The following is a 13,230-nucleotide window of genomic DNA, read 5'->3' on the forward strand; positions in this document are numbered from 1 at the left end:
TACAGGTGTCTACTTTATTACCGCTTTAGTGCAGATATACAGATATGTCAGTTAAAGTATTTTTTAAAGTATTTTTTATTTCATTTTAATACTGTTTTATTGTTGTTCAATTTTTGCTTGTATTATGCACGTTCGTATTTGGTTCTCTTGTTTAAATATATGTTAATTATAGTGCATGTTAAATATTTTTGGAATAGTCTTTTCTCAGACTTTCATATAGCTTTAAGGTATCATCACATTGAGTATGCATTTAATGCTTCCAAATCTTATAACAATCATTTATGCACGGTGCTCATCATAAATACTAAATTTCAATTTATTTTACATGAATCGTTTTATAATTCGTACTATTGCATTATTAAATATAATAATTTTGTATTTCTCCGTTACCATGCTTATTTAATTAAATTACTAATGTTTATTAATCAAAAAATATTTTCCATAATAATATCGCTGGTAGTGTTAATTCCAGTTAACATTGTCAATAATTATTTTAAATATGATTATCAATTTTATGCTTTTATTCCAGTCTTATGTACCTATTTTTATTTTGTTTGGTGTCATGTCTATATTGTTTTTTATTTACTAAGCGAAGAACGTCGGCGCATTTTCACATATTTGTTGATAACTATGATCAAGTGCTACCCTTATACTAAATTTATTTATTTCATATCTTTAATAATGTTTTACTTTTATGGTTAATAAAACCAAGTATTTCAAATTGGGGCTATTTAATGCGGGTTCACTAAATACCGGTCACGGCGACTTCCTTGTCGCATTGGACCGTCACAGCGCTGACATCGTAGCGATCAACGAGACTTGGCTTAACGACCAGCAGCTTGAGCGTGCGCCCGCTGTGCCAGGCTATAGGTTTCACGCTGTCGCACGCCCAACGCATATGCAGCGGTTGCGCGGAGGAGGGCTCGGATTCTACATTAAAAAAGACATTCACGTAAGATATCTGCCACGCCCAAATGACCACATTGAACAGCTATGGCTCTCTACTAAAGTGAGTGGGCTCAAGTTAGTAGTTGGTACGGCCTATAGGCCTCAATGGGTACACGAGGACGCATTCATTGACTCCCTTACTGACTCTATTAACCAGTTCTCCAATTATGATCATGTTGTTTTCTTGGGTGACATTAATATCGATTTGCTTGTGACTGATTGTATGAGCGTCAAATTCAAAGAGTTCCTTGAATATATGAATCTTCAACAATTGGTCACTGAGCCTACTCACTTTACCTCTCATTCTGCTAAGCTAATTGATGTGGTCTGTACTAATGCTCCTTTTCATGACGTCACAGTCAGTAATATTACAGGACGATATGGGCATTCCATGATAAATGTTTCATTATCACTGAAGAAGAGCAAAGTTCCGCCAAGACACTTTACTCACAGGCCACTAAATAGAATAAATATGTCTGAGTTCAACGATGATCTTCACTCAATTGACTGGACTGTTGTTACGGAGTTATCTACAGTTGACCAGATGGTAGACAAATTTAATGATATGATCGCTACATTGTTTGATGCTCATGCTCCTTTAAAAAAAGTTATCATTAGGGACGGCTCTTTACCTTGGATTACTGACATTATTAAAAATATGATGGAGGAACGTAACAAAGCTCACGAAAAATTTAATAAAACTAAATTGGAAAATGATAGGCAATATTATAAAGAATTAAAAAAAATGGTTGAGGTGGCAATAGCCGGTGAAAAACGCGCCTATATAGATAAATTAGTTAATACTCAGATTAATGACAGTAAACATTTTTGGAAAAATCTCAAAAGTAAAGTTTTGCCTAACTTTGACAGGGACCGAGTACTTCCAGATAATTTGAATGATCCCAACAAAATTAATGATCACTTTCTTCGACTTCCACACTGCAACAATAATAACGTCCGTGAGCAAATATCATTTTTTAAAAGCAACAGATTCTCTGACACAAATTTTACTTTGGAGCCCGTAAGCAGTTCTGATATTGTTAAATATATTTTGTCTATTAAATCAAACTCTATTGGTAGTGACAGAATTAGTAGAGATATGATACTCTTGACTCTTCCTTGTACGTTGGATGTCATAACAGTGATCATTAATCAATCATTAACCACAGGAGTAGTGCCGAGATGCTGGAAGGAAGCTATTGTGACTCCTTTGCCTAAAATCAATATCCCTTCCGATTTTAAGGACCTCAGAGCGATCAGCATATTACCATTTCTTTCGAAAATCTTGGAGAAAGCAGTTTCATCTCAACTTACACACTACGTCGAAAATAATGATATTCTTCCTACACTGCAGTCCGGGTTTCGACAGGGCCGCGGAACTATAACAGCACTGATTGATGTAGTGGATAATATCATAGGCGAGAGAGACAGAGGTCGCGGAACGATCCTCTCACTACTGGACTATTCGCGCGCATTTGACTGTTTGAGCATCTCTCTTTTACTTGCCAAACTTTCTTATTATGGGTGTGATTCTGGCGCACTTGCATGGTTCGAGAGCTATCTTACCGCTCGTCATCAATATGTGCAAATTAAAAAAAGTGATGGTACTGCCGTGGACTCTGACTCTAAATCTTTGGAGCGTGGGGTACCACAAGGGTCGATATTGGGACCTTTACTTTTTATTATTTACTGCGCTGATCTACCCTCAGCAATAAAAAGTTGTAAGTTTCATTTTTACGCTGACGATGTCCAATTGTATATTAGCACTCCTTCTAACAATATATCAGAGACAGTCAATCAGATGAATGAGGATCTAGCTAGCATTTCAGATTGGTCTAAACGTAATGCACTTGTTCTGAATCCGGAGAAGTCTAAATTTATGATACTTGGTAGTAAATGGCAAATATCTCAGATTGTGAATGCGTGTCCCACCGTGTCTATTGATGGTCAGTCTCTTGAAAGAGTAGAGGAGGCTAGAAACTTGGGTTTAATTATTGATGGTGAGCTGAAATTTGGGAAACATTTGTTGGGCTTGGCTAAGAATTGTTTCTATCGTCTCAGTATTCTTTACAAAATACGCGATCAGCTGTCGGTTAGGTCGCGGGAGATTGTCTGCGAGTCGCTGGTGCTCTCCAGGCTTAACTATGGTGACCTCGTATATGGTCCTCGTCTTACGGAGAAAGCAAAACGTCTACTCCAAAGAGTGCAGAACGCATGTATACGGTTTATTTACAATGTCCCTCCGCGAAATCATATTACACCCTATTTAAACAAAGCGTCTGCACTCAATATGGAAGCTCGTAGACAGTTGCATCTCGCTAGTTTACTTTTCGGCATTTTGAAGTTCAACAAACCTGAGTATCTCTATGACAAATTAATATTCATGTCTCGGCGTCGTGCTAGATTGGCACGCCCTGTTCTTTCTATGCCAGCACACAGGACTTCAGCATTTGCGGGGAGTTTTAGGTACGCGGCAACAAAGTGTTGGAATAATATTCCACCACCGCTGAGATGCTTACAGTCTAAATTTACTTTTAAATTAAAATTAAAATCACATTTATTAGAAAAACAAATTCTTGATTCTTCCCACCACCGCTTTACTTGTCGCGTGCATAAAGCGCCCTCCCGTAAAAAGTAGTCACAAATTGCCATTTGCGTTACCACTGCTTTTTATTTTCCAATTAATATATTTAATGATATTATTTATGTAATTTGCATTTTATTCCCATTTTGACATTAATTTCTATTTTTAATTTTTTATTTTATCAAATCTGTATGTTAATTTGCGCATGGTCGCGTCATCGCTCAATGGCGACGGCTGAAAATCAGCGTTGCTCCATTGGAGTAACATGTGCTGAGCTGTAGCCTATTTGTGCTTCTGTGGCACACATTTGCATGTACTTTTAGATATAAGTTAGCTTAGTGAGTTTTTATGTACCCTTTTCTGTTTTGTATAATGTATGTGTGATACAGTTGAACAAATAAATGATTTATTTATTTATTTATTATTTATAAAATGTCTGTATCTCGGATGATCATCAGATAGCTGTGGATGTTCTTAATTGCTTCTTATCTTATTAAATCCGGTTAAATTCCATAAATTCGTTTGATATGAGTTATTTCAATATTGTATTACTTATTTTATTTATAAGTTATTATTCGATATTATATTAAATTCAAGATTCTACAAAAACTTCTAATCTTTTCGTTCGTAAAATATTAAATTCTCAATATGATAATAGTCAGATTTAAAAAATATGAGGTTATCAAAATGAATTAGTTCAAATGTGCAAAAAATGAAACAGCGTCCAGCATTCTATAAATAGATTTACATTTATAAATTATCAATGATTGAACCAGTTTTACCAGTTTTTGACCAGGGCCTTTGTTTCTGATAATTCATTATCGTGGTTGGGTACTGCAGTGATTGTGCTAAGATAGAGGTGGAAACTCACAATGAAAAACCAGAGCAGATATAAATATCGACAGTTTATTGCCCAGATAATAAAACATATTTTACTCATTATTTAAACAGGTTTGGACGTTTTTTTTTTGTTTTTGGAAGAATCCAAAATACCCTTATTTTGTCACACGAAAGGCACTATAATAAATGAATACTCGTACATATATCAGATAACATCTCCAAAATGATTTATAACAGATATTCTTTCTGTATCATCATCTTTACTTGCATCATCTTCGTCACAATTCATCATCTCATACTCAACATTATTGTTTATGTTTTCGTTCGAAGTTATTTCTTCCAAATTGTTATCCATACATATGTTATGCAAGACTGCAGTAGCAGTAATTATTCTATGTATGTTCCATAATGTTTCGCACATCGGCCTAGCGACAACTGTGAACCGTTGTTTCCACAGAGCAAAAGTCTTCTCAATTGTTTTCCACGTTTTTAAATGGGCTTCATTATAACGTTTGTGAGCTTCGGTAGAAGGATTCACTACAGGAGTTAATAGATTTTTCTTGCAAGAATACTTACTATCACCAAGTAAATATTGATTTGTTACATAATTCTCCTTCATAGCAAATTTACTAGTTATCGATTGAAGAGCTACTCCTGGCCAATGGACCTTTATGTTTATAAATCTCAGATCAGCGTCGCATATTGCCTGTACAAACAGTTCTAAGTTGGCTTCAGACTGTTTACATTTTCCTGGACTAGGCATATGAAGAGAAATAGTAGTGCAATTGATGATACCAAGTACATTCGGAAAATCAGCGATTTTCTTAAATTTATCTGTATTGCCTTCACGAACAAATAAATAATCTTTGCTCAAACTCGCTATTGCCCCTGATATATCCTGTATAATTCTGCTGGCCGAAGGTTTCGATATATTTAGAAAATCAATCTCGGGTATAGAACCTTGTACGTAAAATCGTAGTGTCAGTAACAGTTGGTGTAATGGTGACACTCTGTTATTACTTGAAGTCTTCGTATTAGCAAAATACTGGATCATTTTAGGTAGTAATGAGTCTACTGCAGTTTTTGATAACATAAATCTCAGTGTGAATTCCGAATCATTAAGACTTTGCAAGTATATATCTTTTGTAAATTTCACGGAAGGTCGTTGAACTGTGTCAGATCCCGGCTCACCCTCGCCACCCTCATATTTTATGTACCATTTAAGTATTGTATCAAAAAACTCTTCGTCACTATCACTTTCACTTTCAAGACTAGATAAAGGTCGTGTCAATGAATATTGTTGAAGATCCATTTCTCTAGAAACAAAACGAAAGATTATCGAAAAAATCTTTTCTCACTTTTTATCTTTGAAGTAAAGGCCACATTTCAACATGACGTCGCTGCCAAAACACGTATGTACAAAAACTTATCGATCAAACAAACTCCTGGCAACCAAAATATGACTCATATTTCCGCAGGAAAACCTTTTATTTATATTTTACTTTTACTCCTCTAAAACAGCTTGACCGATTTTAATGGAATTTCATATGTGTATTCAGTATGTTGTTATCTATTTTTATGCCCCTATTTTTTTGCTAATCACTATAAGAGAGGTCCACCCGAGCCGGAACGGACGGTAGTAAAAAATATAAATAAAGAAAAGAAAAGATGGCCCGATGGCTGACTAAAATACCAGTGTGAATCTCCTCATAATACGGGACATGTCCAAAAGTACTTCTTTCTGGATCTCTTTGATCCAAATGTAATGCGAAACCATCTCTAGGATGAGAGTCGAAACTCTTCACTAAAAGTTTGTTCGTATTCACATCTATCACAACAATAATCTTTAAGCCAACATAATGGTTGTTATTGATCCTGATTGTTGTCGGTCTGTATTAATGTATAGACTATAATAGCGATCACACAAATCGCTGTTCTTGGTTTAAAAAAATGTTGTTCTAAAAATGTGTTCTGTTGCAGGCAGTCGCCTCACTCGTAAGACGCCGGCATCATACGCCGACGGGGTCTACATGATGGCCGGCGCTGATAGGCCTGGGGCCAGGACTCTTTCCAAGCTATTTATGAGGGGACAAGATGGACTGCCTTCGCTTGCCAACAGGACTGCTCTACTGGCTTTCTTTGGTATGTATTATTGCTGGTAGTCAGCGGGTTTTCTCTTAGCTATTCATCAGGGGATAAGATGGAGCAATGTAAAAACCACATGTATTTCGACGTTCAATAAAAACATGTTTTCCATACTACCTTGCACCTGAATTGCTTATATTCACTTTCTTTATTCTCACTTTTTCATTGTTTCAGGTCAAGTCGTAACTGGAGAAATAGTGATGGCATCAGAATCAGGCTGCCCCATCGAGCACCACCGCATCCCTGTGGACAAGTGCGACCACATGTACGACCCTGACTGCCAGGGCGCCAAGTACATGCCCTTCCTGAGGGCGGCGTACGACCGCGCGACGGGCCAGAGCCCTAACAGTCCTAGGGAACAAGTGAGTAATTATCAGATTATGTTAACTACGGATTTGTTATGTGAATTCGAGTTATAAAACTATAATCATTTTTCATTTTGATGAACATTTCATGTACATAATTTTGGTGTATATGAAAATTAATTTTATCATTTGTTAAGTAGTTAGTCAAAACTTTTTAAAAAGCATTTTTTGTCTTTGAATGTATAGCACAGATCCTACTAATATTATGAATGCGATAGTTTGTGAGGATGTGTGTATGTATGTGTGTTTGTTACTCTTTCACGCCAAATCTACTGGAGCGATTGTCATAATTGTGGTATATATATGGAATATAACCTGGAATAACACATAAGGTGCTTTTTATCTCGAAATTCTCACGGGAATGAAGGCCCGGGGCGCAGCTAATAACAGTAAGTGAGGCATATTTGTGGGACGTAAAACTATTACACAAGTAACACTCATATACATCCTGCCGTTGCAAATTAGTTTTATCTTATCTGAGTACAACTTACTTTTGTTTCTTTTTACGGTTTTGTCCCTAATTGAAACGTGACTGATTTTTATGGAAAAATATATGTTTTCTAAAGACCATTTTAAACGATATTATTGTTTTATACTTTACAAATATACTGAAAAAATAATCTATCGCTTTAAACTTTTGCAATAACTATTTCGATGCTTTGCCTTAACATCTTCTTATTAAGTTATGAACAACACAAGATCACTCATTCAATTTTGCTTTTAAGTTTAACAAAAATTTGACATGTCTAAATGTCTATGTCTAAAAATAAATTCAAATATATATTTACATACATGCTCTACGTCTGTATATGCGCAATATTTGACCACATATACCGGCTAATTAGACAAATACGATGTCTACAAATATTAGCACGCTTCCACAGGAGTCACATATAAGATTGATTATATGTTAGCACTCGTTTGACGGTCTGCCGCCACGAAGGCCGAATTCCTGGCAATAAAACATAACCCAGATCCAATCGCAAGCCAATAACGATAGAATACCGCACCTTATCTGAGATACAATTCATCAATCAATCTATAATTGACACATATATTTTATTGAAACAAAAAAAATACAAATGGACGACAATTACAATTTCTAGGAATTCACAGTAGATCCACATTTATTACACAGATATTTATGAAACATGCTTGGTAAGGAAAATTGATAGAATAATCGCCTATGGAATGAGGCATGTTCTGTTTCATGTGGTTTCGGCACTAACAACCTTGACAGCTAAGAGGCAACAACAGCATTCTCGATGAGGATTGACGTACAGTAGACGTAAACTCACAGCCGAATCTTCAAATCTTCAAATCGTGACGTCTCAAGAACGAAAGGAAATTCGCAAGAATGAGAATGATCGCATTCTATCTTTGAATTTAATTTGCGCATTTACTTATAGTTAAGGTGTACCTAATTCAAATGTAATGACATAGGTAGATGAAATGTTTGGCATGTTCAATAATGGAGAAGCCAAAATACAGTTACCACTACCAACCCCAACGGACACACTCCATCAACACATGTAGTACGTCTTTTACCATATCGTACTCTGCACAATTGGGTGAATATTGATCATTTATATTTCAGGTGAACCAGATGACATCGTGGATCGATGGTAGCTTCGTGTACAGCACGAGCGAGGCGTGGGTGAATGCTATGAGGTCATTTCAGGTGCCCCCCCGCAGCCACGCCTGCCCTTTACGTACATTCATAATTACGTTTTTTTTTACATACTTCTTCAAGCATTAGCGAGTTTTCATTTTTATAAGCATTTTCACCTTTCTTTAATATAGACATTGTATTGCAGGAAATGGTTAAGTTGACCATTGCAATTTTTGTCACATGATTGAATTATAATAGAATGCTACAATTATAAAGTAATCGAGAATCACGCCCTATGTTAGGTATGCTTAAAATAATTGCTAATTCAAATAAAACTATGATATATATGTACAATATTTGTATCGTATTTAATTACCCATACGATTACATTACAGTTATGTATGTCAAGTAAACGTCGGCTAACTTTTAATTTTATCCTAATTTCGTACGCCTATCTATTCCTATAACCAAATCGCGTTTCATGAAAACGTAATTTACTCTGTAAATTAAACGTCAATGAGTTATGCATCATCCTAAGATGAATAAAGAATTTGGAATTTAAATCTTTACAGAATGGAAGCCTAGCGAGTGAGGGAGGCATGCCTCTGAGGAACACCAAGAGAGTGCCGCTGTTCAACAACCCTGTGCCCCACTACATGCGCATGCTCAGCCCTGAGAGGCTCTATTGTGGGTTACCTTGTATTTTCACAGACATTTTCGTAATTAATTTTCAACTTTTGCCTTGCATTTCCATATATCTATATCGGTACTAGTAGTTTATAAGTCGTCACATAATATATGTGTTAAATTATATAGGACAATAAATAAAACCAAATTGGTTCCAGTGACTAGAGTCGTTTTGAATGTCAGACTAATTTAGCTTTAATAACATCCAGTTTTATAAATAAAATCAAAGTGGTAAAAATAATTAAATGAGTTCGCTGTCGATGGCTAATTATGACCAGGATCTTATTGAAAATGCGGTAATTACGAGTTTGTGTAATCTATGAACTTCGTGTAATCGATTCCATATCACCCATTTAAACTTGATTTATTTACAACAATGAACTCCAAAATATTTAAACGAATGTGAAACTGGAATTACTGGCCTATTTTCATAAGAATAAACATTAGTTTTAAATATTATTTTATGTGTATTTTAATGTTTTGTCATACAAAAGATAAGCCTAAATAGAAATAGTAAAAATGACCAAAATCATATGTATCATGTAACAATATCATAGCACGAATCTTAATGTTATCAGTACTTGGAGACCCGCGCACGAACCAAAACCCAGCAATGGTGACCTTCGGGATTCTCCTTCTCCGATGGCATAACGTGGTGGCAGCCAGGGTGCACCGCCAGCATCCTGACTGGAGTGACGAACAGCTGTTCCAGAGGGCGAGGAGGATTGTCATAGCTAGTCTACAGGTAGCACAAATCTATTCGAATATTTGTTGCACCCACATAGTCTCTGTATGACCGAATGGTTGATTAAATGCTCTTAAAGTCCGCCTCTTGTATTTTGCATATTTTATATTAGCCTATAAAGTGTAAAAGTTACCCAGTTAGTAAAGGCAGTCGAGAAAATCCGACATTCTCACGAGAGACTGCTGTATGCAGGTAACATGATTGATATTGTATTGTCACATATGTCACATATGTCTCGCTGCCTTGCCATATTTGTAGCTCAGATAGAACGGCGGGTGACGAAGTGGTGTTTAGATTTTCAAATTCAAGGCCCTGCAACTAACCTAATAAACCGAATGAAAATTATGCGGCTGCACCAATTCTTGGTGAGTCATGTATATATAGTAAATGAAACACCTATATTGTATTAGATTGATCGTATGGCTTTCGACAGGAAACTTTCCTCCTCCTATATAGTCCTCGTAGCTACGGCTAGTATGCACGGTTGAAGATCGTAATCATTACATGGAATGAAACACACACGACTTTCTTGGCAATCATGGAGTAGTTTGCCTATGCCTTCCCCTATAAAACAATTTGAAATCTTCCATTCCTATTCCTTTCACTTTATTTGCACAAAGACATTTAAAACATGACAAACAATGTAATAACATTGAAAAAATAATATTGTTTTTTATTTTATTTGAATTTTCAGAACATAATCCTCTACGAATACGTGCCAGCTTTTCTCGGCGTCCCAATGCCCCCATACAGCGGATACAAGGCGGAGGTGGCCCCAGGAGTGACCCACTCGTTCGCAGTGGCTGCGTTCCGTTTCGGACATACCCTGGTGCCACCCGCCATCTTGTTGCGAGATAGAAACTGCAGATATGGAAGGGCACCGGGCGGACATGATGCTATAAGGCTGTGCCAGACCTGGTGGGATGCCAATGTAAGATAATCTTGTGGATTATCAATATTCCTTCATTTTAAAATCTTAAAACATGCGCTAGAAAATATTGTGAGGAAACCTGTACATTGGTTGACTATTTTAACTAGTCAAATCAGATACTTTTTTGAATTTCAAAAACAAAAAATAGTACACGATTTCTTTAGTCCTAATATACTTTAATGAGAACTAAAAATATTAAATTTCATAATAAATACAACTAATTAAATAAAGTGACATTTAAATATTTTGTTTTTATTTCATTTTATTTTTTCCAGTCAAGTAGCGAAGTGCGACTTATACCAGCAAGTGTTAGCAATAACACACTTCATCAGAGATAAATAAGGCTTTGAAATGTTTATAAAAGCAAAAAAGACTACCTACCTTTGTTACTTTTGACGTTATTATCACTTTAATTCCAGGATGTCGTGTCTCAAGTGCCAATCGAAGAAGTCCTCATGGGCATGGCTTCACAGTTATCAGAGAGGGAAGACGCTCTCCTGTGTTCAGATGTTAGGGACAATTTGTTTGGACCGATGGAGTTCTCGAGGCGGGACCTCGGAGCCCTAAATATTATGAGAGGAAGGGATAATGGCCTACCTGATTATAATACGGCCAGGTAAAATTATTTTATTACATACTTATCACAATCTCGTGCAAACTAAACAGGATTCCTGTTTAAATCGAACTGGCCGCATAGATATCAAAAAGAAAATAAATGTCCATGATTTTCGAATTTCAAATGTTTTTTCACGCTTTTATTTTGTTTTGTAGTACCTATAGTATCGATAATTTTGTCGTTTGATAAAAAGATAAATTTGTTAAAATTGATTTGCTTTTCAGGGAATATTTTGGATTACAAAAAGTTAAAACGTTCAATGAAATAAATCCAGCACTGTTTGAAAGTAATCCAGATTTGTTGCAAAGGCTTATTCAAGCATATGATGCTAGACTAGACAACATTGATGTTTATATTGGTAAGTTTAGTTCCGGAATAATTATAAACGTATTTATTTATTTAAATTTTTAACCGTTTATTACAACAAAATAATTAAACAAAACCGTTTATTATAACTGTGCAAATATCATGTCCTTACTTAAATCATTTGTCTAGGTGGTATGTTAGAATCAACTGGTCATCCTGGAGAACTATTCAGAGCAATAATCATAGATCAATTTACGAGAATTCGAGATGCAGACCGGTTTTGGTTCGAGAACGAGAAAAGTGGGTAAGTAACATTCACTACTTTTTATAAATTCTATTTTCTGTCTTCTATTTCCATTATGCACCATATAAATTGTACGTAATTTATTTGGAAGACCATACTTATGTCCTTTAATCATCTATCTCTACAAATCTTTAAAAGGCATCAGTGATAAAAACATATAACAGGATAAAATACAAATGTATTATTGTAAATGGAGTACCTCAAAAGTCAATCCTTCACACTTTGATTATAAATTGTAAAATGTTCCTCCAGTATTTTCACCCGCGAAGAGATCGAAGAGTTACGTCACATCACGCTATGGGACATCATAGTGAACAGCACGGCCGTGGGCCCGAATGACATCCAGCGTGACGTCTTCCACTGGCAGGCCGGCGACACGTGTCCGCAGCCGTACCAGCTCAACGCTTCCAAACTTCCGCCCTGCAAGTACTTGAAGGGCTACGATTACTTTGAGGTTAGTATAACCTGTAGGGTTACCATAAGTAAACGTCAAAATGGAAAAATAATAGTTCCTAAGATTGCTCAGTCGTGCTTCCTTGCGATGATGCAGCACGTTAAAGCTCCGTTGTTTTCGATAGGTTCTGACAGTGATGTACGTTGGCATCCTCACTGTATTCCCACCCGAGAACCGAACTTTCATCATCATTTAAGCAATATGATAAGAAAAACTAGAAGAGAGAGATGACCGTATAACATTGAACTTCCAGGGTAACGAGTTCGCCTATATCTACACATGCTTAGCGTTGGCATTCGTACCTATACTATGCGGCGGCGCAGCATATGGAGTGGTCAAGTTACAAAATAGTCGCCGGCGTAAACTGAAAATACAGCAAGAACATCTGAAAAATGCTCATCACAAAGGTACGTATTCATTCTATATTACGTATTCATTCTATGTTAAAACTAGACCAACCCGGAAATTGATAAAAATGCTAAAATGGTAGAAGTGGTATCTGTATTTATTATTTTTTAATGTGAATATAAAAACATAATAAATGGCGATGGGAAATTCTTGTTTTCCTGATGGATGTATTTATATATTTGTTGCAATTTGATTATATATTTGATGAAATGAGTATTTATATATTTGATGAAAAGTGAAAATACGAACGCCTCGCGCAAAATGCTTCGCCTTACTATCTTATGT

The 13,230-nt window shown here is 36.0% G+C and overlaps 2 protein-coding genes across 5 annotated transcripts in view; one reads left to right on the forward strand and one right to left on the reverse strand.

The window, feature by feature from the left end:
• Duox (Dual oxidase) overlaps positions 1–13,230 on the forward strand; it is a 45,090-nt gene that overhangs the window by 24,334 nt on the left and 7,526 nt on the right. For 2 of the 4 annotated variants that reach the window (XM_053753570.1, XM_053753571.1), the window contains 11 exons: positions 6,353–6,514; positions 6,692–6,879; positions 8,480–8,563; positions 9,067–9,181; positions 9,760–9,926; positions 10,621–10,857; positions 11,277–11,473; positions 11,698–11,831; positions 11,969–12,083; positions 12,336–12,537; positions 12,791–12,944. In XM_053753570.1, coding sequence (XP_053609545.1) covers positions 6,353–6,514; positions 6,692–6,879; positions 8,480–8,563; positions 9,067–9,181; positions 9,760–9,926; positions 10,621–10,857; positions 11,277–11,473; positions 11,698–11,831; positions 11,969–12,083; positions 12,336–12,537; positions 12,791–12,944 — 1,755 coding nt within the window. Of the gene's footprint in view, positions 1–6,352; positions 6,515–6,691; positions 6,880–8,479; positions 8,595–9,066; positions 9,182–9,759; positions 9,927–10,620; positions 10,858–11,276; positions 11,474–11,697; positions 11,832–11,968; positions 12,084–12,335; positions 12,538–12,790; positions 12,945–13,230 lie in introns of those variants that run through there. The other 2 variants (XM_053753573.2, XM_053753574.1) reach the window with 2 other exon arrangements.
• LOC128674731 (putative nuclease HARBI1) lies at positions 4,438–5,767 on the reverse strand. The gene has a single exon (XM_053753575.1). The coding sequence runs from the start codon at positions 5,682–5,684 to the stop codon at positions 4,578–4,580; it is 1,107 nt and encodes a 368-aa protein (XP_053609550.1). The 5' UTR covers positions 5,685–5,767; the 3' UTR covers positions 4,438–4,577.

Source organism: Plodia interpunctella, chromosome 13, assembly GCF_027563975.2.
Source record: "Plodia interpunctella isolate USDA-ARS_2022_Savannah chromosome 13, ilPloInte3.2, whole genome shotgun sequence".
Lineage (NCBI taxonomy): Eukaryota > Metazoa > Arthropoda > Insecta > Lepidoptera > Pyralidae > Plodia > Plodia interpunctella.

Coding starts and splice junctions, on each gene's coding strand:
- LOC128674731 (XM_053753575.1), bottom strand. CDS start 5,684: ATGGATCTTCAACAATATTCATTGACACGACCTTTATCTAGTCTTGAA.